Source organism: Capsella rubella, unplaced genomic scaffold (assembly GCF_000375325.1).
Source record: "Capsella rubella cultivar Monte Gargano unplaced genomic scaffold, Caprub1_0 scaffold_7, whole genome shotgun sequence".
NCBI lineage: Eukaryota > Viridiplantae > Streptophyta > Magnoliopsida > Brassicales > Brassicaceae > Capsella > Capsella rubella.
In genome coordinates this window covers 383,993-406,080 of record NW_006238917.1, presented here as the reverse complement: position 1 = coordinate 406,080, position 22,088 = coordinate 383,993, and the positions used below count along the sequence as shown (strand labels likewise).

At 35.0% G+C, this 22,088-nt stretch overlaps 5 protein-coding genes, 2 long non-coding RNA genes and 1 other non-coding gene across 12 annotated transcripts; 4 read left to right on the top strand and 4 right to left on the bottom strand.

The window, feature by feature from the left end:
* Window positions 1-13: 13 nt before the first annotated feature.
* LOC17877708 (glucose-1-phosphate adenylyltransferase large subunit 3, chloroplastic) lies at window positions 14-3,553 on the bottom strand. The gene is made up of 15 exons (XM_006282445.2): window positions 3,365-3,553; window positions 2,561-2,785; window positions 2,346-2,468; window positions 2,093-2,263; window positions 1,918-2,010; window positions 1,733-1,816; window positions 1,596-1,651; window positions 1,403-1,496; window positions 1,113-1,298; window positions 953-1,033; window positions 790-876; window positions 595-699; window positions 399-505; window positions 255-315; window positions 14-115 (listed from the first exon to the last, which is right to left on the bottom strand). Exons 2-15 carry the CDS (start codon window positions 2,774-2,776, stop codon window positions 14-16), a joined length of 1,566 nt encoding a protein of 521 aa, XP_006282507.1. The 5' UTR covers window positions 2,777-2,785; window positions 3,365-3,553.
* A 1,386-nt stretch (window positions 3,554-4,939) lies between these two features.
* On the bottom strand, window positions 4,940-6,231 carry LOC17878966 (40S ribosomal protein S25-4). Its single transcript, XM_006284743.2, has 4 exons — window positions 6,127-6,231; window positions 5,957-6,031; window positions 5,622-5,756; window positions 4,940-5,215 (listed from the first exon to the last, which is right to left on the bottom strand). The coding sequence occupies exons 1-4, from the start codon at window positions 6,127-6,129 to the stop codon at window positions 5,102-5,104; spliced, it is 327 nt and encodes a 108-aa protein (XP_006284805.1). The 5' UTR covers window positions 6,130-6,231; the 3' UTR covers window positions 4,940-5,101.
* Window positions 6,232-7,712: 1,481 nt separating this feature from the next.
* LOC17877622 lies at window positions 7,713-8,286 on the bottom strand. Its single transcript, XR_002833078.1, has 2 exons — window positions 8,191-8,286; window positions 7,713-8,085 (listed from the first exon to the last, which is right to left on the bottom strand). It is a non-coding gene; the product is annotated as an uncharacterized LOC17877622 (long non-coding RNA).
* A 477-nt stretch (window positions 8,287-8,763) lies between these two features.
* LOC17878678 (pentatricopeptide repeat-containing protein At4g39530) lies at window positions 8,764-12,042 on the top strand. The gene has a single exon (XM_006285052.2). It carries the CDS (start codon window positions 8,791-8,793, stop codon window positions 11,296-11,298), a length of 2,508 nt encoding a protein of 835 aa, XP_006285114.1. The 5' UTR covers window positions 8,764-8,790; the 3' UTR covers window positions 11,299-12,042.
* Window positions 12,043-12,442: 400 nt separating this feature from the next.
* On the bottom strand, window positions 12,443-13,032 carry LOC111829690. The gene is made up of 2 exons (XR_002833053.1): window positions 12,945-13,032; window positions 12,443-12,803 (listed from the first exon to the last, which is right to left on the bottom strand). It is a non-coding gene; the product is annotated as an uncharacterized LOC111829690 (long non-coding RNA).
* A 1,055-nt stretch (window positions 13,033-14,087) lies between these two features.
* On the top strand, window positions 14,088-14,171 carry TRNAY-GUA. The gene is given in 2 exon segments: window positions 14,088-14,124; window positions 14,136-14,171. It is a non-coding gene; the product is annotated as a tRNA-Tyr (tRNA).
* Window positions 14,172-16,842: 2,671 nt separating this feature from the next.
* On the top strand, window positions 16,843-18,104 carry LOC17880167. Its single transcript, XM_006284276.2, has one exon. It carries the CDS (start codon window positions 17,163-17,165, stop codon window positions 17,961-17,963), a length of 801 nt encoding a protein of 266 aa, XP_006284338.1. The 5' UTR covers window positions 16,843-17,162; the 3' UTR covers window positions 17,964-18,104.
* A 549-nt stretch (window positions 18,105-18,653) lies between these two features.
* On the top strand, window positions 18,654-22,070 carry LOC17877428 (phosphatidylinositol/phosphatidylcholine transfer protein SFH2). 5 transcript variants are annotated; one of them, XM_023779910.1, is made up of 14 exons: window positions 18,654-18,672; window positions 19,124-19,180; window positions 19,262-19,517; window positions 19,582-19,681; window positions 19,761-20,027; window positions 20,127-20,204; window positions 20,287-20,388; window positions 20,480-20,529; window positions 20,625-20,724; window positions 20,839-20,928; window positions 21,014-21,158; window positions 21,228-21,574; window positions 21,655-21,729; window positions 21,823-22,070. In XM_023779910.1, the coding sequence occupies exons 2-14, from the start codon at window positions 19,135-19,137 to the stop codon at window positions 21,835-21,837; spliced, it is 1,671 nt and encodes a 556-aa protein (XP_023635678.1). In that variant the 5' UTR covers window positions 18,654-18,672; window positions 19,124-19,134; the 3' UTR covers window positions 21,838-22,070. The 5 variants fall into 5 exon arrangements, with proteins under 5 accessions (XP_023635678.1, XP_006285920.1, XP_023635680.1 ...); XM_006285858.2 differs by lacking the exon at window positions 18,654-18,672 and adding an exon at window positions 18,679-18,834; XM_023779912.1 differs by lacking the exon at window positions 18,654-18,672 and adding an exon at window positions 18,679-18,834 and having other exon boundaries at window positions 19,121-19,180; window positions 21,017-21,158.
* Window positions 22,071-22,088: the final 18 nt, after the last annotated feature.

The following is a 22,088-nucleotide window of genomic DNA, read 5'->3' as shown; positions in this document are numbered from 1 at the left end:
AAGATTGTTTCCTTCATATGATAGTCCCGTCTTTAATGGTGGCCTTTTCGACGACCACAGTGATCCCAGATCGAATGTAGAATCCTTCCTCTGGCCTATCAGCTTCTTTAACATCCTGATATACACAACAATTAAAACCATTAAAATTAAGAATGTTGAATGAATATCTCTCAAAAGAGTCTTGATCTTCACTGATCTTAAAAGAAAGAAAAAAAAAACACAAAAAGAATCAAGAATGGGGCAAGAAGGCATACATCTTTGTTCAAGATCATCACGTTTTTACCAATCTTTGCGTTCTTGTCAATGATGCATTTCCTTTAATGTAATCAAAAATAACATCAGGGTTTAAGAGTCAAACTCGGATCATTTATGTTTTGAGACTTTTACGGTATTGTTACCTGATCTTTGTATCTTGGCCAATGCCAATTGGCACATTTCCTTCAGCTAGCAGAGACGCAATCTCAGATTCGGTTTGGTAACTATCCGCTCCTAACATTAGAGTATCCTGCAAAAAGATACAAAAACCATACTCAGTTTTTCAACCCAACAATGTCCTTAGAGTTCGGTCCTTTAAGGATTGAGGAGGATTCACACCTGAAGCTCAACACCATACTCAAGACGTGACCTTTCACCAATGATGGAACGTTGGACGCTGCACTCTCCCAAGAAACATCCGTGCGAGATTATCGAATTTACAATCTGCAAATACCATCAAGAGGATCATACCAATTAGTGAAATAAGACTCGAGATTTATAAGAGGATTTCCACGTAAAGGTACAGATATTTACGCGGCATTTCTCAGTTTTGGTGGGTGGTAAAAACCGAGGAGAAGTGTAGAAAGGCGTAGTTTGATCGTAAAACTCAAACTTGGGATGCTGCATAAAACAAGAACAATAGTTGGGAGATTGGATCAAAAGTTAGATACATTTCTTGAGTATTTATCACACTAACCTCCTCGACAAGAGCAAGATTAGCTTCATAGAAACTCTTTATAGTTCCGATATCTTCCCAGTAGTCTCTGTAGATGTATCCCTATAGAAGACAATATGACTCAGTCGTTTGGGATAAAACTCATGATATTCTTATAAAAGAAAGAGCAAATTTCTTTAACTTGAACATTGTGATCTCTTATAGCTGCAGGAATAATCTCAGATCCAAAGTCATTGGAACTTGGATACCGCCATGTCAGAAGCTTTAGTAAAGCTTCAGTTTTGAAACAATAAACTCCCATTGATGCAATGTATGGAGATTTTGCAGCTTCTTGATGAGAAAATCCAAGCATAGTAGTATCAGTTTGCTGCATTCACATTATAACCATTAAAAACAACAGAAAAAAAAAAACATTTATTTTTATTAATAATCTGTAATTTTTAAGTTTTAGCAAAGTAAAGTAAACTGTACCATTGATTTCAGATCGATGCCAGTTGGTTTCTCAGAGAAATGGACTACTCGCCCACTTCCATCAATATTCACTAGTCCATAATCCGATGCACGGCTGAAATTACAAAAACAGGATTTATAATCAAGTTAAAATGGTTAAAAAACTTGAAACCAAGATCATATAAAGCCACATCATAATGCTAAAGAAACTAACCTCTCATCTACTGGCGCGCATGAAAGAGTAATATCCGCTTTACTATCGACATGGTACTGTCCAATGCATAGTGTTTAGAATTATTTAGCGAAACTATCTTAAAATTATTAAGAGGAATGTGTTTATAACTAAATTACCTGAACAAAGTCCATATAATTCATTCTATATAGATGATCTCCAGACAGGATGATGATATTCTCAATGTTCCTATTCTTAGCATCCTATAATAACAAGCATCAGGAGATTCAGACCATTTTCAAGAATCATAAAGGAACCGCCTTAATGTCTGATATATTTAGTGATAATCATAAGTTATTCATACCTCAAACACCCATAGAAATTTTCTCACAGCATCTGCTGTTCCTTGAAACCACTTTTTCCCAGCTTCACCAGGAGTTTGTGTAGCAGCCAGAACCTGTTTCAATAAAATTTACCATTTGTCTTATTTCATCGAATCCAGAAAACTGAGAAGTTATTGAATTTATTGTTATATATACCTCTACGAAGCCATCTCCAAAGTTTATGCCATTCCCAAAATAAGTACGAGCCAAATGGCGATTGAGGGAAGCTGAGTTAAACTGAGTCAGCACAAAAATCTTGTTGATGCAACTGTTAATGCAATTACTCATCGGGATATCGATCATCCTATAGCATCCACCCACAGGAACCTACAAATATTGTTTATTAGTAGTGTTTCAAGAATCAGAAAACATAAGACTAACATCTTTCTCAAAACCGTTAATCACTCACAGCCGGCGTTGCTGCTCGCTTCGTGAGGGGGAAGAGTTTAGCTCCATCGCCTCCTCCTAGAATGATTGCAGCCACATTTTTTGGATCTGCTCTTCTTCTCTCGAACATAGAAGGCTGTACTTTCTGATAAACAATGAAACCAATCAAATATAGACAATCATAAAAACAAGTTCCCCAAGATAAGTTGTTTTGATAACTCTCATCAGTTAACTTACCAAAGCCTCTTTAGCATTCTTTGAAGTAGCAATGGCGTAAGCAACACCGGGATTCATTTTTCGATTTCTGAGCTTCTTGGAAGCCAAATCTGAAGAAAAAGGTTTCAAGACGCTTCCTTTGATCTTCTCACCCAAGAATTTGCTCTCTACATTCTTGAAACTGTCTTTGGCCATGACAGTGTTCGTCCCCAAACCAAAGTTGCAGCAAGAATCCATCTTTTTAAACTGGAATAAGGCAAAACAGAATCGTAAAGCACGTAAGAAAAACTAGAGATATATGCATATATGTAAATTGAACAACACACAAATGGGAATATAGAAAATTACAATTTGTGTGTGAATCCAATAAAGAAATTCTCAGAAAGTAGGAAGCTTTGACTACAAAGTCGATTCAAATAATCGAATCAAGACAAAACCTCTAACTCTTTTGAGTAGCAAGGGATACTGTATCTTCAAGGAAATCAATGGAATAAAGTTAGGCAGGTTACAAAATCTTTCAAAATCATAGAAAAGAGGAAGAGAGTTACCAAAAACAAGAAAAAGTAGAAGATTCTCATTTATAAACATGAAACGAACAAGTATTGGACCATAAATGAGTTTGAAACAGATTGGTAAAAGAAATCCTAATCCATTGTAAGAATTTTCAGATCATTGAATCACAGAGAGATAGAAGATTTCGAAAAGAAGGGAAGCTGAACAAAAGAAAGCAAAATCGTCCAAAGGTGAATACTTTAAAATGCTAAAAAGACAGAAGAACACACACAGACACAGAGAGGATCGAGTAGATGAGAGAACTCAACTCACCCACCGAAACGTAGAGTCCTTCTACTCTGGTTTGTGCTTAATGTCGTTTGAAATCGAAGGGAGAAGACACGAGAAGAAGTAAAATTGCTTATCAGTGTAGTGTGGAGCTAAATTTGCTTTTCTCTCTTCAAAAATCTCTTCTCCTATATTTATTCTATTAATTTTTTATCTTCTCTTTTCTGTTCAACCTAGGAGAAATTACAGTTTCCCCAATGATATAATTGTTGTGTTTTTTTTTCAAAGCAAGAAACAATAATAATTAGTATGTACTGTATATTCAATCAAACTTGTAATATGCGATTGATCTTACTCGTAAATAACGGTTACGAGTAAAAATAATTAAATATCTTCACGAGAGAGAGAGAGATCATGTGAAATTGTTAGCAACAAAGGCATAGGCGTCTGACAAAGACTGTCACTAAACCAAAATGGACGACTCTGGTTTCTCCCCCATACTCTATTAGTCTATTGTATCATTCAATCATAAAGGACACATCGATATCTTTTGTCTGCTTGCATGTGGACCCAGGCCCATTTTAAATCTTATTGGCCCAGCATAGAGGTGTGTGCTATATATAGTCCGTACACGTCGTAGTAACACATTTAGTCATTTACACATACTACCAAAACACTGCCTCGAAGCTGGAGAGACTAAAAAATATATATCTAGTTGTAAAAGCCAACACCAAAATATCGTAATTTACTTTTACCAAATCATATTATTTTGAATATGACATCAATTCTAATATCAACGGTTTACATTTAGAAAATAAAAAAGCATATAAATCTATATACCAACGGCTATGCTTCAGATATAGTGCAATAAATGTCCTAAGGGAAGTTTCATGTGAACGACGGCGATGTTTTGCAAATTGTAATTTGTAAGCATTACAGGAAAATTTTGATCAGATTAGCAATAGCCAAAATAGTTTGAAAAGATGTCTCCTTTTAGATTAACGGGGGAGAAGACGAGAGATACAAGGACGGGCCCATCTCACGCCATGGATGATGCTATTTGTCGGGAAATTATTTCAATAAATCTACTAAATTAAGACCAAGCGTATGTCCAATTCGCAAAACTATAAACACTACAATTCTTTGGTTACAAAACAAAATTAGTATTAGTAAAAGTATTTGAAACTTGTCACATGGGCGTTATTTCTTTTATGATATTCATTTGATTGACCTATCACATTTATAGCGTTTATATGTATTGAGTGATGATTCCTAATTGATATGGTAGTTTGGTTATAAGTTGTAAAATGCCTTCTTTACCATTTATAATTTATTGATTGCGGATTGTATAGCATTCTTCATTTCAAAGAAGATTTCATTTCGAAGAAATTTGTGGATTCTTCTACAACAGTAATCCAAATCAAATCCTAAGCAAGCACTTTTAGTTTAGGTGACTTATTTCAAACTAATTCCAATCTTTTTTTTTTGTTTTTTGTCATCAACTAATTCCAATCTCAATAACGCAGAACAACGGTTTATATCGTTTGTTTTGATGCATAACAAAAATCGGGTCCATAACCGAGTTGTGGAAAGAATGACTTAAAATGTTAAAAACGGATGGAGCACAGGTTCGGCTGGATTTTAGAAGTCTTACTGCGGTTTTAAATAGCCATATATCTCAAAAACAGAGTACGAAACAAAGATTCTAACGAGTTTCTGACGAATCAAAACAAGAGGTAAGAAAAAACAATGAAGCCCAAGGAAGATCAAGAAACAGGCATCTTAGGTGTTGGTGGCACGAGTGTAGATCTGCTGGCTCGAGTGAGCAGCGACCATCCTGATCACACCTTTGGCCATTAGCTCCCTAATCGCCCTCCTCGCTAGAGAACCATTTATCTGTGTTGTTCACAAGGTTAAACAGCATTATTCTTTGATAAGACAAACCCAAAAACGAGGAACATACAAAAAAAAAACATAAGTTTTGAGTTCCTAGACAAGCTCAAGATCGACAACTATAACTACATAAATATAAACTTTATAGCAGTCTTAGAGATGAGGAAGCGAAGAACCATCTAATGAACAGCCAACATAACACAGTTTAGCTTCCTATAACAGTGCTTGAAACAAAGATCTTATCTAGAGCCAAAGTATCATATATTCACTACTTGATTCTGTAGAAGCCCAAACAAACAGATTCCGGATACTTGCACATAACATTTAAATAACTGCCCAGGGATCGAACAATGAACTTCATATATGAAATGGCAAAATGAATTAACAACATGTAGATGAAAGTATATACCCTCATACGGTCAGAGAGGATGGAAGGGGTGATGAGCTTGAACTTGGGAGCTTCAGTGAGAAGCTTGTCATAAGTAGCTTGATCAAACAACACCATGTTGTTCACCTTCTCCTTTTGCTTTCCCTTGCTCCACTTCTGTTTTTTCGTTACCATCAAAAAAGATCAACCTTGTAAGCACAACGCGAACTAACAACAATAACATCCATATAATAACAAATCCTTTAAGCTCAACTTAAACATCACAAAATCCGGTTCCATTAAATCAGATCTTTTGAACATTTCCAGTAAAAACTAAATTATATTCGTAAGATAGATCAATCACTCGAGAAACGAACCTTCTTCTTCTGCTTTCCACCTCCGGATTTCGCCGGCTTCGATGATGGCGGCGGAACCTTATCCTTCTTGGGCGCCTGTAACCAGAAAACGGAAATAACGATTAAGACAAAAGAGAAGAGAAAACACGGAGACGGACAGAGAGGTTAGAAGATCAGAGAGAGAGACGTACCATGATGACCTCGACTTCGACTTCGACGACGACGGAGGAGCGAACGGCGAATAGTTTGATAAAAAGATGAGGCCGAGGGAGTGAACACTAGGGTTTGCTCTTATATTAGGGTTTCCCAAGTTTAAGGTTAATGTTTACTGGGCCACTATATTTTAAAACCTTATAACGTTACTCAAGCCCATTAAGAAAAACTCGAGAAGAACTTGTTTCTAAGCCCAATAACAAAAACTCGTGAATAAATTCATTTTTAAGCCCATGATGGAACAATATTGTAACTTAATACTGTAGCTGGTAAACTACGATGACAAACAAACAAAAATTACACTACATATAGTGCTACAATTTCTCAATAATTTATACATTTGATCATATGTGTTTAAGTTCATATCCTATCATCCTTGAAAAGTTAACTACTTGGAAATTCTAAACGTCAACAAAATCCCGCATAATCCGATGTATGTTGCTGGCCGAATCACCCAGTGATTTTCTTCCAATTTTTTTACGCACCAAGTTCTTAACTGTTCACATGCATAGAGTTTATCTTCTTAATTAGTTATCATATATTATATATATATATATATCGTACGTCTATTTGCTTAATCAACTGAGAAACCAATATATATACTATGCATATGTTTTGTGGTCCAACTTCTTGGGGTTAGTCTTATTAATTGGTCAGTTTAATTAAGTTAGCATGCAGCATCTATATTACTCACAGAACACCATATAACTGGCAGTTATCTACCCAATAATGTTTAGTCAACTAGCTGGATTTTTGACTTAACTAATATAGGAGTGATCTTCTTATACCATCATTATCAACAGGATCTTAGACTTAAGATTTACATAGGAAAACCTATGTAAATCTTAGGTCTAAGTTCCCCTTGATAATGTTGCCCTTAGGATCGAACGATCCCTTCACTATTTCGACTAATTGTTTTTTTTTTAAAAAATTCCTGAATCATATAATTCGCCCTATTCGAAGGCATATATTTGTTTAGTCTCAAAAATCACATCGGCATCAAATCACGTTGAAGATATAACTCCACGAATCTACAATTCAAAAGAGTTAACTATATATATGCATAGTATGGAACTATGGATTAATACGACGGCAAAGTGATGATATATATATATAGTATAGATTAATATGAGGACAAAGAGATGATCTGTTTTCACTTATATATACTATGCATAAACAACAATAAAACCAATCATCCAGCCAAACTCAAAGTGCAAAACGTAAATTGGTAATTTTTAGATATGTTTTTTTGTTTCTTTAAAATGATTCAGTACTTCGTCTTCCGCATGAGGTATCTGATATATGTTAATTTTTCTTGTCTTCTTTGTAAAATCTTACACAGTTCTTCCTTTCCTTTTATAAAAATAAAATGGCTGCTTTTTGCCTCTACAAAACACACACACAAATAATAAAAACTGTAATTTAATGATTTGTGTTATATAATTAGTGTCGTTATTGTGTATTACTCGGCCTTAAGCCATATATTGTATGTTATTAACGTGAAAGATATTCTGTATATGTTAATGTTACTGCATATAAAAATATCATGTTATGGATCATTAGATAGTTCAATAACACTCATGTGGTCATGTAGCATAAACCGAACACAAAATGCCCAACCTATAACGATACAGCTGTTACACATCGCAGTGTGTATTATTCGCAAGGAAACGTAAAAGAAAAACACAAAACAACGATACGAAACCAAGGGGAGAGGGAAGGGAAGGGATACAACGCATACGGGTTATATATGTATCTTGTCTAGCAATCGAAATAACAGAAACAAGCAGAACCATTGCCATCAAAGTGGCAAGCTCCATATTTAGCGGATTCTCTTTCAATGCATTGGGTATTACAGTTGCTTGTGGACATGCAAATTCCCGTCCACGAACCGCTATACCTTTGACATACCCCTGCTGCTTCCACCCCCTTCAAATCTGCGTTAAATTTAAGCATCCACAAGTTAGTCAACTTTATAATTACCAAATCTTTATAACTAATTAATTTTACAGTAGACTATTGTATATGGAAAAATCACTGACTAGTTGAAGAAAGGAGGAGGAAATAGAGGCAGAGGAGAGCAACGAGAGTGCATGACTTAGCCATTTTATTCCTACTCGCTTTATGTTTAATTAGTGTGGTCAAGTGGTTTGATATAAAGGTTAACAGGACTAGGGTTTATATAGAGTCACGGAGATGTGAACGAGAAGAGATGTATAGATTAGTAGCGAATACGTTAGCTAATTGTTTATTTAAATCATGAGAGTAAGAGTGTAATTAGCTGGAAATATGAGGGTTTTTTTGAAAAATAAAATACTGAACATAAATAATTATCCCAACTACACGATAGTACAACATATAAAGTTATCAAATGTATTCAGCAACAATAACGTATTTTTTATGAACATTTTTTGTTTTAGTTATTAGGAATCAAGGATATAACTGATTTATCTGATTTATCTTCTTTATTTATCTGATTTCTGTCGTTTTTATGTTTGCCTGTTTGGTGATATAACTGTCTGCCGTTTTTTATTTATCTGATCCACCATCCTTTCTTCGCATATAACAAAAAACGGCAGCATGTTTCTTAATGATCTACGCGGCAGCACGCGCTCTTCTTTTTCGTCTCTTTCAGTCTCAGTATGATGAGAAACTATGGGAGTTGGCGTAAATTGCAAGGAACTATACGTCTCTACTCTTCTTCGTATTCTTCTGCCTCTGGTCTCTTGGAATTTGTTAACGTAGACTTTCCTTCTACGATAGGAATCCGGGGGAGGCGCGATTTTGCTCGTCGTTTGCAGCTGCATGCGTCCGATGATCCTTTGCTCTATCAGAATGTAGTTCACGGTCAAGTTATTGTCTCGGGCCTTGAGTCAGATACGTATCTTGGCAATATTCTGATGAATTTGTATTCGAAATCTGGTGGTATGGTTTATGCACGTAAGGTGTTTGAGAGAATGTCTGACAGAAACTTGGTTACTTGGTCTACCATGGTTTCAGCTTGCAACCATCATGGTATTTATGAGGAGTCCTTGGTGGTTTTCTTAGAGTTTTGGAGAACTAGGGAAAACAGTCCCAACGAATATATTTTGTCGAGTTTTATCCAAGCTTGCTCAGGATTAGATGGTAGTGGTCGTTTGATGGTTTTTCAATTGCAAAGTTTTCTTGTCAAGAGTGGGTTTGATAAGGATGTTTATGTTGGCACCTTGTTGATTGATTTTTATCTGAAGGTAGGTAATATCCATTACGCAAAGCTTATATTTGATGCTTTGCCAGAGAAATCTACAGTGACTTGGACGACAATGATCAGTGGGTGTGTAAAAATGGGAAGAAGCTACGTTTCGTTGCAGCTGTTCTACCAACTAATGGAAGGCAATGTTGTTCCAGATGGTTACATCCTTTCGACGGTTCTAAGTGCATGTTCAATACTTCCGTTTCTTGAAGGCGGGAAGCAGATTCATGCACACATCTTAAGATTTGGACATGAGATGGATGTCTCACTGATGAATGTGCTTATAGATTCTTATGTGAAGTGTGGCAGAGTTACAGCTGCTCGTAAGCTTTTCGATGGAATGCCGAATAAAAATGTCATTTCATGGACCACATTGCTGTCTGGTTATAAGCAAAACTCTCTTCATAAAGAATCCATGGAATTGTTTACCATTATGTCAAAGTTTGGTTTAAAGCCGGATATGTATGCTTGCTCTAGCATACTTACATCGTGTGCCTCACTTCAAGCTTTGGAATATGGGAGACATGTTCATGCTTACACTATCAAAGCAAATCTTGGCAACGATAGTTATGTGACTAACAGCTTGATTGACATGTATGCGAAATGTGATTGTTTGACCGACTCCAGGAAAGTTTTTGATATTTTCGCTTCCGATGATGTGGTTTTATTTAATGCAATGATTGAAGGTTACTCGAGACTTGGGACACAATGGGAACTACATGAAGCATTGAATATCTTTCGTAATATGAGGTTCAGACTGATTCGACCTAGCCTATTGACTTTTGTTAGCCTTCTACGTGCATCTGCTTCTTTAACAAGCTTGGGACTGAGTAAACAAATCCATGTATTGATGTTCAAATATGGGGTAAACTTAGATATATTTGCTGGAAGCGCTTTGATTGATGTTTACTCAAATTGCTATTGTCTCAAGGATTCTAGGCTTGTGTTTGATGAAATGAAAGAGAAGGATCTTGTTATCTGGAATTCAATGTTTTCAGGTTATATTCAACAATCAGAGAACGAAGAAGCGCTCAATCTGTTTTTGGAATTACAGTTATCAAGAGAAATGCCCGATGAATTTACTTTTGCCGACATGGTTACTGCAGCTGGCAACCTAGCAAGTCTTCAGTTGGGTCAAGAGTTCCATTGCCAGCTTCTGAAAAGAGGCTTGGAATGTAATCCGTATATTACAAATGCTCTAGTAGATATGTATGCCAAATGTGGTAGTCCTGAAGATGCTTATAAGGCTTTTGATTCAGCAGCTTCAAGAGATGTGGTTTGTTGGAATTCTGTTATCTCGTCTTATGCGAATCATGGAGAAGGCAGCAAAGCTCTTCAGATGCTTGAAAGAATGATGAGTGCGGGAATAGAGCCTAACTATATCACCTTTGTGGGAGTTTTATCAGCGTGTAGCCATGCTGGTCTTGTAGAAGATGGTCTTAAGCAATTTGAGTTAATGCTTCGATTTGGAATTGAACCAGAAACTGAACACTATGTTTGTATGGTATCTCTTTTAGGCCGTGCTGGAAGATTGAACGAAGCAAGGGAGTTAATTGAGAAAATGCCAACAAAACCAGCTGCTATAGTATGGAGGAGTTTACTGAGTGGATGCTCAAAGGCTGGCAACGTCGAGTTAGCTGAACAGGCTGCTGAAATGGCTATTTTGTCTGATCCAAAGGATAGTGGATCGTTCACTTTGCTTTCTAATATTTACGCGTCGGAGGGTATGTGGAGTGAAGCGAAGAAGGTAAGAGAAAGAATGAAGTTTGAAGGTGTGGTGAAAGAACCCGGACGTAGTTGGATTTTGATTGATAACGAGGTTCACATATTTTTGTCCAAGGATAAAACTCACGGCAAGGCTTATCAGATATATGAAGTATTAGACGATTTGCTTGTACAGATCAAAGGGTTTAGTTAGCTAACTACTATACAAGAATTCATTGTCTATTGAGTGGTTGAAGTCTGTCTGGTTAAAGAACAATGCAGCTAGAGTTGTCCAGAATCCAGATCGGTGATCATAAAGAGGTATCAAGCCATATCGGATCGCTGAAGAAAGAGTTAAATCTTTTTGTGAATGGAGTTGCAGGATGTAAACCTCTTACAGTAACAACTTACAAGCAAAATTAGTAAGACCACACTGTGAACCAGAGATGGAGAAGCTTAGAAAGCAAATGATATGAGTCCTAGATGAACCAAAGAAGAAGCTGAAAGAGAGCAGAGAGCAAAGACGCAACTTTACCCTGTTTCGGTTCTCCGTTTCTTGGTTCCATTGAATTCTTGTAGTGTGCATTTTGCAGAATAATATGGAAGTAGCTACTGTTAAGAGGTTTCAGTACTCATTGTGGCTTCCTGAAAAGAGTCGGAGGTTGGAAGGAAATACTAAACAGAGAAGAGACGGAAGGTGTGAAGCAGACAGATCAAGGAGTATGTATATTATTATGATTACACACTGATGGTTTGTCCAGACATATTACTTGCTCTTGACATTGGAGAGAGACAAAATAACTCTTTATTCTAAAATGATGATATTTAGGTCCTATGAATCATGTTTAGAATTATTCCTCGTACTGTTTAGCTTATCTTTGGGATGTACTGTTTACCATATATATTTGCGATGCATGTTACTCATAATCAAAATGTGTCATGATGTATAAATGGACAATTAATAATCAGATTTAAACGTAAATAAATAAGTATAATCTGTCTTTATAATTCATGTTTTGTGAACACACATACTGTATATTTAAAATATTAAGTATCGTACGTATTTTGTTATAAAAGATTACTTTTAAGTGTAAGACCTGCTGCATCCCTTATAAAATACTATTAATTAAACGGAGAAAGACAGACATATCACAAGTCTGATGTCGTAGCAATAATTCAGCTTCAGAACTACTTTCCTCGAAATATTACGTCCCGTGTACTCATTCTCGATCTTCTCGACATCAAAGATGGAAACCCTGATCTCAAACGTACACACTCTAAACCAATTGAATTCGAGTTGTGATATATGCGGGTGAGCTAGTCGCACCGTTGATTATTGGAGTTTTCTCTAATGAATATAAAAGTCAAACAATTATTGGATGATCATTAATTTTAAAACAGTCATGACGCCAAGAGACGCCTATGGATCATAATACAACAACACATCGTCCATAACATATTTATATATTATTTCGACGAAACAACAAAACGTAAGACCAAAGACAATGCAAAACAGCAAGAGAGAATCACAAACTGGGGATTAATTCTTGCAGTTGAAATAACAGAAACAAGCGCGGCCACGTTTGTCCTGATGGCATGCTCCATGGCGAGCGTCTTCCCAGTTGATACATTGGCGGTCGCAGTGGCTCGTCTGCGTGCACCTCCCCGACCACGTTTGGCTGTACCTTTGACATATCTTCGCCTCCGCTACTTTCAATCCTACGTACGTCCAAATTAATCACTAATTTATCTAATCAACAATATCATTTCATCGTTATGTTATCTTGACTAAAACAGTATATATATCAACATATGTGAGATGCTGTAATGTAAAGTTAAAAAATATATATATATACTAACCAGTTGGAGAATGGAGAAGCAAGCAGATGCATAGGAGAGCGACGAGAGTGAATGACTTTGTCATTTTTTTTCCTCTTTTTTTTTTTTGGTGTTGTGTGATTTAAGGCTACACACTAGGGCTTTTTATAGAGCTAGAGATAAAGAGTGAGTTTGCTACTAATTAAATTAATTAAGAGACAATTACGGAGATTCATATGGGTGTAAGATTAATTAATTAAGTAGTTTAGGGCCTTTAGGTTAACGAACGGTAAATAAAATATCCTAAAGCGAATGACATTAAAAGAAAGAAGTATATACTATACGTGTTACTTGACGGACACCTACTAATTTCCAAGTAAAAAATGGTGTTAGTTTTAATTACTATTTTCAAAGTTTTAGATCAAAATTCTTCAAAAGATATGAGAAATCGGATATATAGCTCTTTTACAAAAAAGATAGGCGTATAGCAGCAGACTCTTTTAGAAATAACGATTTCATTACTTACAAACTCAAGAGTTCAATATTTTTTATGAGTTACCGCAGAGATTCATCATATACAACAAAACAATTAACTAAAACGAAGAAGGTAACTCTATTTTCAACAACAATAGAAAAAAAAAAAACCCCATTTTCCATAACTGTAATCTTAGTTACAAATTAAATTAGTCAGATATATTTTGGTAGACGTACACAAAGAGTCAGGATAATGTTATAAAATAAAAATAAAAAACAATTTGTGAACATAAACAGAATCCCGCAGGATACGTTCTGTGTTGATCTCCAAATCACCAACGATTCCATTGATTGATTCGTCGCATGTGTAGTTATCTTATCTTAATGCTACAGTAAATATATAAAAATATTACTTGTAACTATTATTACATGAGCTATCGGATAACTTCATTATACATGAAATAACTGAGAGAACATGGCAAAACAGAGCAAACATAAGAGACAACTCTGTAGCTAAAATCTTCTCACCTCCTTGATTCCTAGGATTTAATTTTCAATTTGGTTCAAACGATCTCAAATTTGTTTTCATGTTTTATAAAATGAGGATCTCTTCCTGTTTTCTATGTTTTCAAAAGATTTGTAACAAAAGCCCATTAGGGCCCATAATTGATTTTAAAATAGATATAATTAAACAGTAAAAGAGTTATCAATCCGACCTTAGCTCAGTTGGTAGAGCGGAAGACTGTAGTTGTTGCTGTAATCTTTAGGTCGCTGGTTCGATTCCGGCAGGTCGGAATTTTTTCAATATTTAATCTCTTTTTTTTTTTTTTCTTGCTTTTAACAACCCTTAATTAATCTCTATATACAAGCCGCATGTGGCGAACTGGCACTGCTGTTATGTATTTTTAAGTTACATTTTAGGAAAAAGGAAGTGAAAAGTTGATAGAGAATTTGATGATGTTTTGCTTGTTTTGCTTTTTATCCTAATTTTTGCCAAGGAACCAACTACTAGGTAACTTATGTAATACCTGTTTTGTTTCATTAATATGAAAATTTACTTGCTTAGCAAAAAAGAAAAGTTGATAGAGAGTAGCCGTATACATTGTAATATTTTGTGCGCAAATAAAAATGGTTGTGGCTATAAATTATTTCCATAAAGGAAAAAAAAAACACAAAAGTTGTACGAATCATGAGGTTAGATTTTGTTCAAGAATCTAAATTAAAAGTAGTATAATACTTTTTCTTGTTTGACAAACAATAAATAAAAATTACATGGTTTTCTCTATTCTCTTAACTCATGACTTTTATTTTTTTTGTAAATACGTAAGGGAAAATGTAACGTTTAAAGAATATCAAAAGAATAGTAACTGATTATTTTTTGCATGTTTTATTGCATTGCATGAGATAGAGAAACCATTTTCGATGAATTTTGAGAGAAAACGAATGTAAGCATATATATTATACAGTACATTGCATTGAATAGCTCCAATATTAAAAATAAGTGATCAAATTTTGTTTATGTTTCTGATGTAATAAGGCAAGTTACAGTATTATGAACAAAACACGAAGACACGTTTCACTTGTGGATGTTATGAAAATAATTTAAAGGGTACACCAATACCGAATCTTCATTTTCAACTTTTTAAAGAAAGGAAGTGAGGCTTTTGTCAAAGTGTATCCAATCAATAATGAAAATTTTTAAAATTTTTTAAATCATTAATGAGACCACCTCTCTACTCTATAAATATATGCATATGCTTTTTGGTTAGAAAGAGACAAGACACTTAAGAATTACAAAAGAGTTGTTGACCTACACAAGCCCATTTCTCCATCTCTTAGTGAGCAAGTAATTGAATTTTTATTATCTTTATATATTTTATTTTCTCATTTTCCTTCCATGAAACACAATAAAGTGTACTTCTCTATATACATATTTTTTTTTTTGGTGGAAACTTCTCTATATATACATATTAGTTTGGTAAATAATATATCTAGTGATATAATTTTAATGTATTTTATCTTGAATGAAGTTAATCTAGAGTCGAGACACAAATTAATTTAAGGTAACTAACATATTAACCCCCCATAGGCCATAACACATATACGTATCTATAACCCTAATAAACATAAATGATAAATTATAATATATGGTTAAAAAAAACTGAAATAAAATACTTTTATATTACATCATATTTTTGTTTCGGCACATTGGGCATGCTTTGTACTGAGCATTCAAGTCCTAAAAACTTTTATAATAAAGTTTGTTTGTAGTACAAATCACTAAATATGTGCTATACAAATGATTTTCGCATATTAACCTAAATTTATTATATAAAATATATAAAGAAAAAAACTTAAAAGGAGATATGAAATGGACATGTCAATATCAAGGCAGCTGCTTTACTAGTCGAGTAAATAATTACAAATAGACAAAATCAGGAACATTAGTGCGATGATGCTTTTTTCATCTTCTTTAAAACGGCTAACATAAATAACTACATATTTGTTGACCAAAAAAAAAAAAAAACTACATATTTAATTGTTGTATGAAACGATTCAACAGATTATGAAAAACTGTATTTGGATATAAATACTACTAAAAAGAAAATACTTGTTTGGTAAAAGAAGAATATATAGTTCAGCCTTTTACTTGATTTTTTTTTTTTTGTGTTTAGAAGCTTTTACTTGAATTATGAGTTCTCTTATAAGCAGCATTCGAATACTATAATGTTTTGTATGTAATGAGGGATTCGCAACTAACAATTTCTTGATCTTCTTCTAGAGTTTTTCTTTTTCTTAGTGTCCACTTAATCAATTATGTATATTTAAAATTATTTCCAGTGACAACTTTTAATTTTTGAAACCACTAGAGCCACTTTAATCATATAACAAATAAAATAAACAGGGTAATTATAACATTTTGATATCAAGAGTTACAAGTCAGTGGGCTCTTTAACTAACAAAATCTCTATGAGCTGCATGCATATACTTTCTAATTTTCTATGATCAATAGTATCTTATATCAAATTTAATACTATCTTGTCTTTTTATGCTAACATGCAGCTACAACTTGTCCGGTTCGTACAATACCACATTTTCTTTTAATCAACGAATGGTTTAATAGTATATATTTTTTTGAAATAACATTATAGTATTGTATTCTTTTTTAAAAAAATACCAATAAAATGAAAAAGCGCCAAATTTTGTAAAGATGTTAGTTTTCATAAAATACTAGTCTTCAAAATTAGTATACAGAAATTTTCAATATTATCGCCTAAATAAGATTTGCTTAGTTTTAATGTTGTTTTTTTCTTTTTCCTTTTTTTCTTCATATGAAGTTGTCTAAGAAGTTAATGTCAACAGAATTTTTACCACGTTTGATATAATCAAGAATGTAGTTTTTTTTTAATAGTCAAAAACGCGTTACTTTATATATTTGCACATTACGTTTACTGTTGTTGATTAGAGTTTTTTATACTTTTTAATTGCACCATAAAACGAAAGTAACGATACCAAAGCGCACTCAACGGGCTCTGTGGTATAAATACCTACTTACATCAAAGCTAAATTCTCTCAAGAAACAAAGCAAAAGAGAGAACAAAGTGAAAAACATATTCTCCTCTCTCTTTAGATTCTCAGTTTCTTTTCATGAATCTAGACTAAGAACCCAATTGGTCTCTTACCCTAATAGAGAGATCTGAAGAAGGAACAGCTCTGTTTCTTATTTCTTTAAGGGTTTTTTTTTGTTTTCCTTCTTCTTCGGTTGTCACAACCAACACAACACCAATGGATTCCTTTAGTGCTCAGAAAACTAAATCGAGAAAGATGAAGAAGGTTGCGAAGAAATCTCGTGTTCAGATAATCTTGGATATGTTTTTCCGGGCGATGGAGATTATTGTGGTTTTGGTCACAGTAGCTAAGCTTTGTTATGAACTCGTTATCACGTTCGAGGATTCTGGTGTCGCAGAGGTTATCCTTGCAAACCGCAGTCTCGCGTTTGTTGTAGGAAACGCGATAGTCTTCGCTCTGATCGCTAAATCCGGTTTCTTCTTGAACCAAGAACTTGATCCCAAGTGCAAAAGAAGCGATCTTTACGAGGAGTTTGTTCGGGAGAGCTCAAGGAGAGATGGAGGGATCTCACGAGCCGTGGTCAGAGGACAACAGAGTGAAGCAGAGAACGAGGCTAAACAGAGCATCACCGAGAACATAGTAAAAGAGAACGAAGAGAAACAGAGCAAATATGAGAAGAAGACGAGACAGATCATTTCTGAGAAGAGAGTGAGACAGAGCAAACCTGAGAAGTTGACAAAACATATAATCTCAGTGAACAGAGAGAAACAGAGCGAAGTTGAGCATCAGGACATAGCTGTGAAGACGGAGAAAGAGAATTTGACTGAGAAGAGACAAATTCAAAGTTACAAACGAAGCCAGTCAGAGAATCTGAAGGTTTTGGAAAAGAGTTCTTGTGGAAAATTGAAGAGATCGGAGACGGATGCATCTTCTGAAAGATTTGACTCCGACGATGAACTCCGATACAAGATCGAGTCTTTCATTGCAAGGCAGAGAAGGAATCAAAATGATGATTAGGTTTGTATTATTTAGATTAAAAAAAAAATACAAAAAAATAAGCAAAGAAAAAGACACTAGTTTATGCAAAATAGCATTCACGTGTAGAATATATTTAAGTGTTTGCTATAGCATAAATATTTGTTTACCTTTTTTTTCTCTGTTTTTATTTCTTTGTATAATTTTTGGTAGTTCTGTTATATATGAAATATATGTTTTTTATACCACTTATCGTGTTGTTGTGATCTCCAAATATTAATTTTGGAAGAAGACTCGTTGTTTGTTAATACAAATGATTTCATGATAATTTATATTCACCAGATTATAGTATCTGAAATTTCGTAAACCTTACAAAAGACTTATTTTGGAAGTATATTGATGGAAAAGAAAAGGATCCACGATAATATGTTTCTACAAAAAAAAACTTCAGAAAATTACTTATTATTTTTCATACATAGAAGGAAATTTGTATAATTTTTTAGATTATATATATAAAAATATTATATTAGTAGTATTTATTATTGAAATAGATAAGTCTAACAATAAATTAGCTTTATTTACTCAATCTGCATATTAATAAGGCCAGATTTAAGAAAAAGGATATTGTCCTCAATTATTAATTACAAATATGGGGGGGGGGGGGGGGGTTTTCCAATATAAGATGATAACTTAAAAGTAGTCTGTTGACAAGAATGAAAACGCTAAATTTTAAGCAAGAATTCAACGAAAGGTAAAAACCTCGTCAATGCTCTCTCCAGATTGGTTCTCTCAGATTTTTGGCGTTGTTAATTTGGAGCCCTTCTCAATTTGGGGTCTGTGAGAGAAGAGTTACATACATTATTTCTCTCTTCTCCTCCCCTTGGTGTTTTTGTTTTTTTTTTTTAATCTACAGGTAAAAAAAACACACCTTCGAAGAACTTAAAATCTCTTCTTATCTCTCTGACCTAAACCCTTTGAATCTCAAGCTTATTGAATTGCATCTTTGGGTCCTAGTTTCTTATCACACAAAACGTGGGTTTATGTTAATTTCCTCATACTCTCGTCGTAATGTTCGGGGCATGAATGTAACGTGTTTGTTTTTTTTTTGGGATTCTCTGTTTTTATATTTCAATGATTTTGATTGATTGTTAGACAAGGAACAACAACAGAGTTTTTTATTCTTTTGATTTGTGATTCAGTAGGAACTTAAATCATGGCGGATACAATGGTTGCTCATGTGGATCGGCATAATAAAATAGGTCAGAGTAGCTCAGAATATATCTTTTTTTTTTTTCAATCTGAAATCCAAACTTTTTTTAAAAAAAGGAAGAATATTGCAGATGTTGAGAACTCACTCTCAGAAGATGACAAGAGATTAACAAAGCTCTGCTCCCTCAAGAAGAAGGCAATAAATGCGACGAACAAGTTTAAGCACTCTATGACCAAGAAAGATCGAAGGCATAGCCGTGTGACGTGCGTCTCAATCGTTGATGAAATCGATACAGAAGAGTTGCAAGCGGTTGATGCTTTCCGTCAAGCTCTTATCTTAGACGAACTACTTCCCTCTAAGCACGATGATCATCATATGATGCTTAGGTTTGGTCCCTCTCGTTTGATTTCTTCTACTCTTTTGATCTAATTAATAATCCAAATATCTCAGGTTCTTGAGGGCGAGAAAGTTTGATATCGAAAAGGCTAAGCAAATGTGGGCTGATATGCTTAACTGGAGGAAAGAATATGGCGCAGACACGATCATGGAGGTGACATTATAGGCTCTCTTTTTCTTTGACTCTCCGTTGTGTCTCTTTCTCCCTAAAGTTTCTCTCTTTCTTCTTCAAGGACTTTGACTTCAAGGAAATCGACCAAGTGGTTCAGTATTATCCACAAGGATATCATGGTGTTGACAAGGAAGGAAGACCTATCTACATTGAGAGGCTAGGCCAAGTCGATGCCACAAAGCTGATGAAAGTGACCACTATCGATAGGTACGTCAAGTACCATGTTAAAGAGTTCGAGAAAACTTTCAACGTCAAATTCCCGGCTTGTTCCATCGCTGCGAAAAGACACATTGATCAGAGCACAACAATCTTGGACGTTCAAGGCGTGGTATGTCATCATATAATATATATGAATCTTTTTTCTTACGCTTAATTCGATTCTATGTAAGGTGGACTAATCGATCTCTGTGTGTTTTGAAATTTGCAGGGGCTTAATAACTTCAACAAAGCTGCAAAAGATCTTCTTCAGAGTATTCAGAAAATCGACAACGATAACTACCCTGAGGTTCAGTTCTGTTTTTTTCTTCTTCTTTGGGTTGATCTTGATGACACGGAACCATGATCTCTATGTTTGTGTTTCATTGTAGACGCTGAACCGTATGTTCATCATCAATGCTGGTTATGGCTTTAGGCTTGTATGGAGCACTGTGAAATCTTTCCTTGACCCAAAGACTACAGCAAAGATTCACGTAAAACTTTCATTTTCACTTAAAACATCCACACTGTACTTTATTTGTCTTCATCTGCATCTTGAGTGCTCTTTTTGTTCATTGATGACAGGTTCTTGGCAACAAATACCAAAGCAAACTGCTGGAAATCATTGACGCCAAGTAAGAACTTCATTACTCTCTAACTGTGACTCTGAAACTGTTGCTTTATCTTCAAATATGTTGTCCAAAATGTTCTCTTCTTATTGTTTGTATAGTGAACTGCCTGAGTTCTTGGGTGGTAAGTGCACCTGCACAGATAAAGGCGGATGTATGCGTTCAGACAAAGGTCCATGGAACGACCCTGAGATCTTCAAGGTAGTTACTAGAGAACCAACCTTATGCAGATCCTTTATAAAAAACAGATGAATGAATCGTTTAGATATTATGATACAACTTCTGATTCATATGTAAACTACATCTATAAAACAGTTGGTTCAGAACGGTGAAGGTAGATGCCTGCGGAGGAACTTGTCAGGGATCGAGGAAAAGACAATCTCAGAGTATAAGAAGGAATCAAAGGTAAGAAGCTATGATCTTGAGATGTTTTTTGAAATTTTGGTTTGATTTGTTTCTCAGCAAAATCTGAACTCTTTTTAAAATTTAGAAGACATGTGAACCTTGCGAAGCAGAAGAGACTAACAAGGAGTCTACTGGGGAGAAGGAGAAGAAGTTCATCGACAAGACTGTGGATGCTGCTGATTGGCCTACAAAGTTTCACAAGGCTAACAACAAATCCCCCGAGCCTAAAGGTTAGTATACTCGCTAAAGAAACCTCAGCCTGTGTATAATCTTCTTACTCCATGAAACTCTAAACTCAGATGTGTACTCGGCTGCGAATCCGTTGGAGAGGAAAGGGTACTTATATGGCAGCGTGATGGCATTGCTAATGGGGTTAGTGGGAGTGATGAGGCTAACCAAGAACATGCCAAGGAAGCTCACCGAGGCGAATGTGTATAGCCGTGAAGGCTGCTCCGTGTATCAGGACGGGGTGACGGTTATGTCCAGGCAAGAGTATATGGCGATGGTGAAGAAGATGACGGATCTGGAGGAGAAATGCAAGTCCATGGAAGCTCAGGCTGCGTTTTCTCTGGAGAGAAATAAGATTCTAGACGCTGCACTTCGTCGTGTTGACCAGCTCGAGCTTCACTTGTCTGAAACCAAGAAGGTAAAGCTCTCCTCTCTCACTAGTCTCTTGTTCTGTTTGCTCTGTTTTTGTGATTCCTCTGTTTTACAAAAAAAAATTAGGCACTGGACGAGACAATGACGAGGCAACATGAGATGATGGCTTACATCGAGAAGAAAAAGAAGAAGAAGAGGAAGGTTAGAAATGCACACATATAAGATTTGATTGAATTCTTTTCTTGCTTGCAATAATATTCGAAAGTACTGATCTATTGTTTTTTACATTTTCAGTTCTTGTTATTCTGAAAGACTCCATCAGAGTCTCAACAGTAACTTCAGCCTTGAGCCTAGAAAATAAAATGTATTTCCATTCACTGTAATCCTTTGATCCTTAGAAATTCAAATGTATTTTCTCCTGTAAGATACAGGAGAAAATATTAAGACGAAGTCTTGTTTTGTCTGTATTTAAGGACTCTATTTCTCTTTTTTTTTTTTTGTATGTGTAATTGTTTTTGTTAATATAAACCTTAAAAGACCCATTCGTCGTCATCATCATC

What these genes read in the sequence shown, in the direction of transcription:
- LOC17878678 (XM_006285052.2), top strand. Translation starts at nt 8,791, where the DNA reads ATGATGAGAAACTATGGGAGTTGGCGTAAATTGCAAGGAACTATACGT.
- LOC17877708 (XM_006282445.2), bottom strand. Translation starts at nt 2,776, where the DNA reads ATGGATTCTTGCTGCAACTTTGGTTTGGGGACGAACACTGTCATGGCC. An exon ending in GCATCGATCTGAAATCAATG is followed by an intron (nt 1,299 to 1,402) that starts GTACAGTTTACT and finishes ATGTGAATGCAG; the next exon opens with CAAACTGATACTACTATGCT. An exon ending in CCAAAACTGAGAAATGCCGC is followed by an intron (nt 700 to 789) that starts GTAAATATCTGT and finishes TGGTATTTGCAG; the next exon opens with ATTGTAAATTCGATAATCTC.
- LOC17880167 (XM_006284276.2), top strand. Translation starts at nt 17,163, where the DNA reads ATGGATTCCTTTAGTGCTCAGAAAACTAAATCGAGAAAGATGAAGAAG.
- LOC17877428 (XM_023779910.1), top strand. Translation starts at nt 19,135, where the DNA reads ATGGCGGATACAATGGTTGCTCATGTGGATCGGCATAATAAAATAG. An exon ending in CTGGAAATCATTGACGCCAA is followed by an intron (nt 20,530 to 20,624) that starts GTAAGAACTTCA and finishes TTGTTTGTATAG; the next exon opens with TGAACTGCCTGAGTTCTTGG. An exon ending in ACGACCCTGAGATCTTCAAG is followed by an intron (nt 20,725 to 20,838) that starts GTAGTTACTAGA and finishes TCTATAAAACAG; the next exon opens with TTGGTTCAGAACGGTGAAGG.
- LOC17878966 (XM_006284743.2), bottom strand. An exon ending in GTGGAAAGCAGAAGAAGAAG is followed by an intron (nt 5,757 to 5,956) that starts GTTCGTTTCTCG and finishes ACGAAAAAACAG; the next exon opens with AAGTGGAGCAAGGGAAAGCA. An exon ending in TCCTCTCTGACCGTATGAGG is followed by an intron (nt 5,216 to 5,621) that starts GTATATACTTTC and finishes TGAACAACACAG; the next exon opens with ATAAATGGTTCTCTAGCGAG.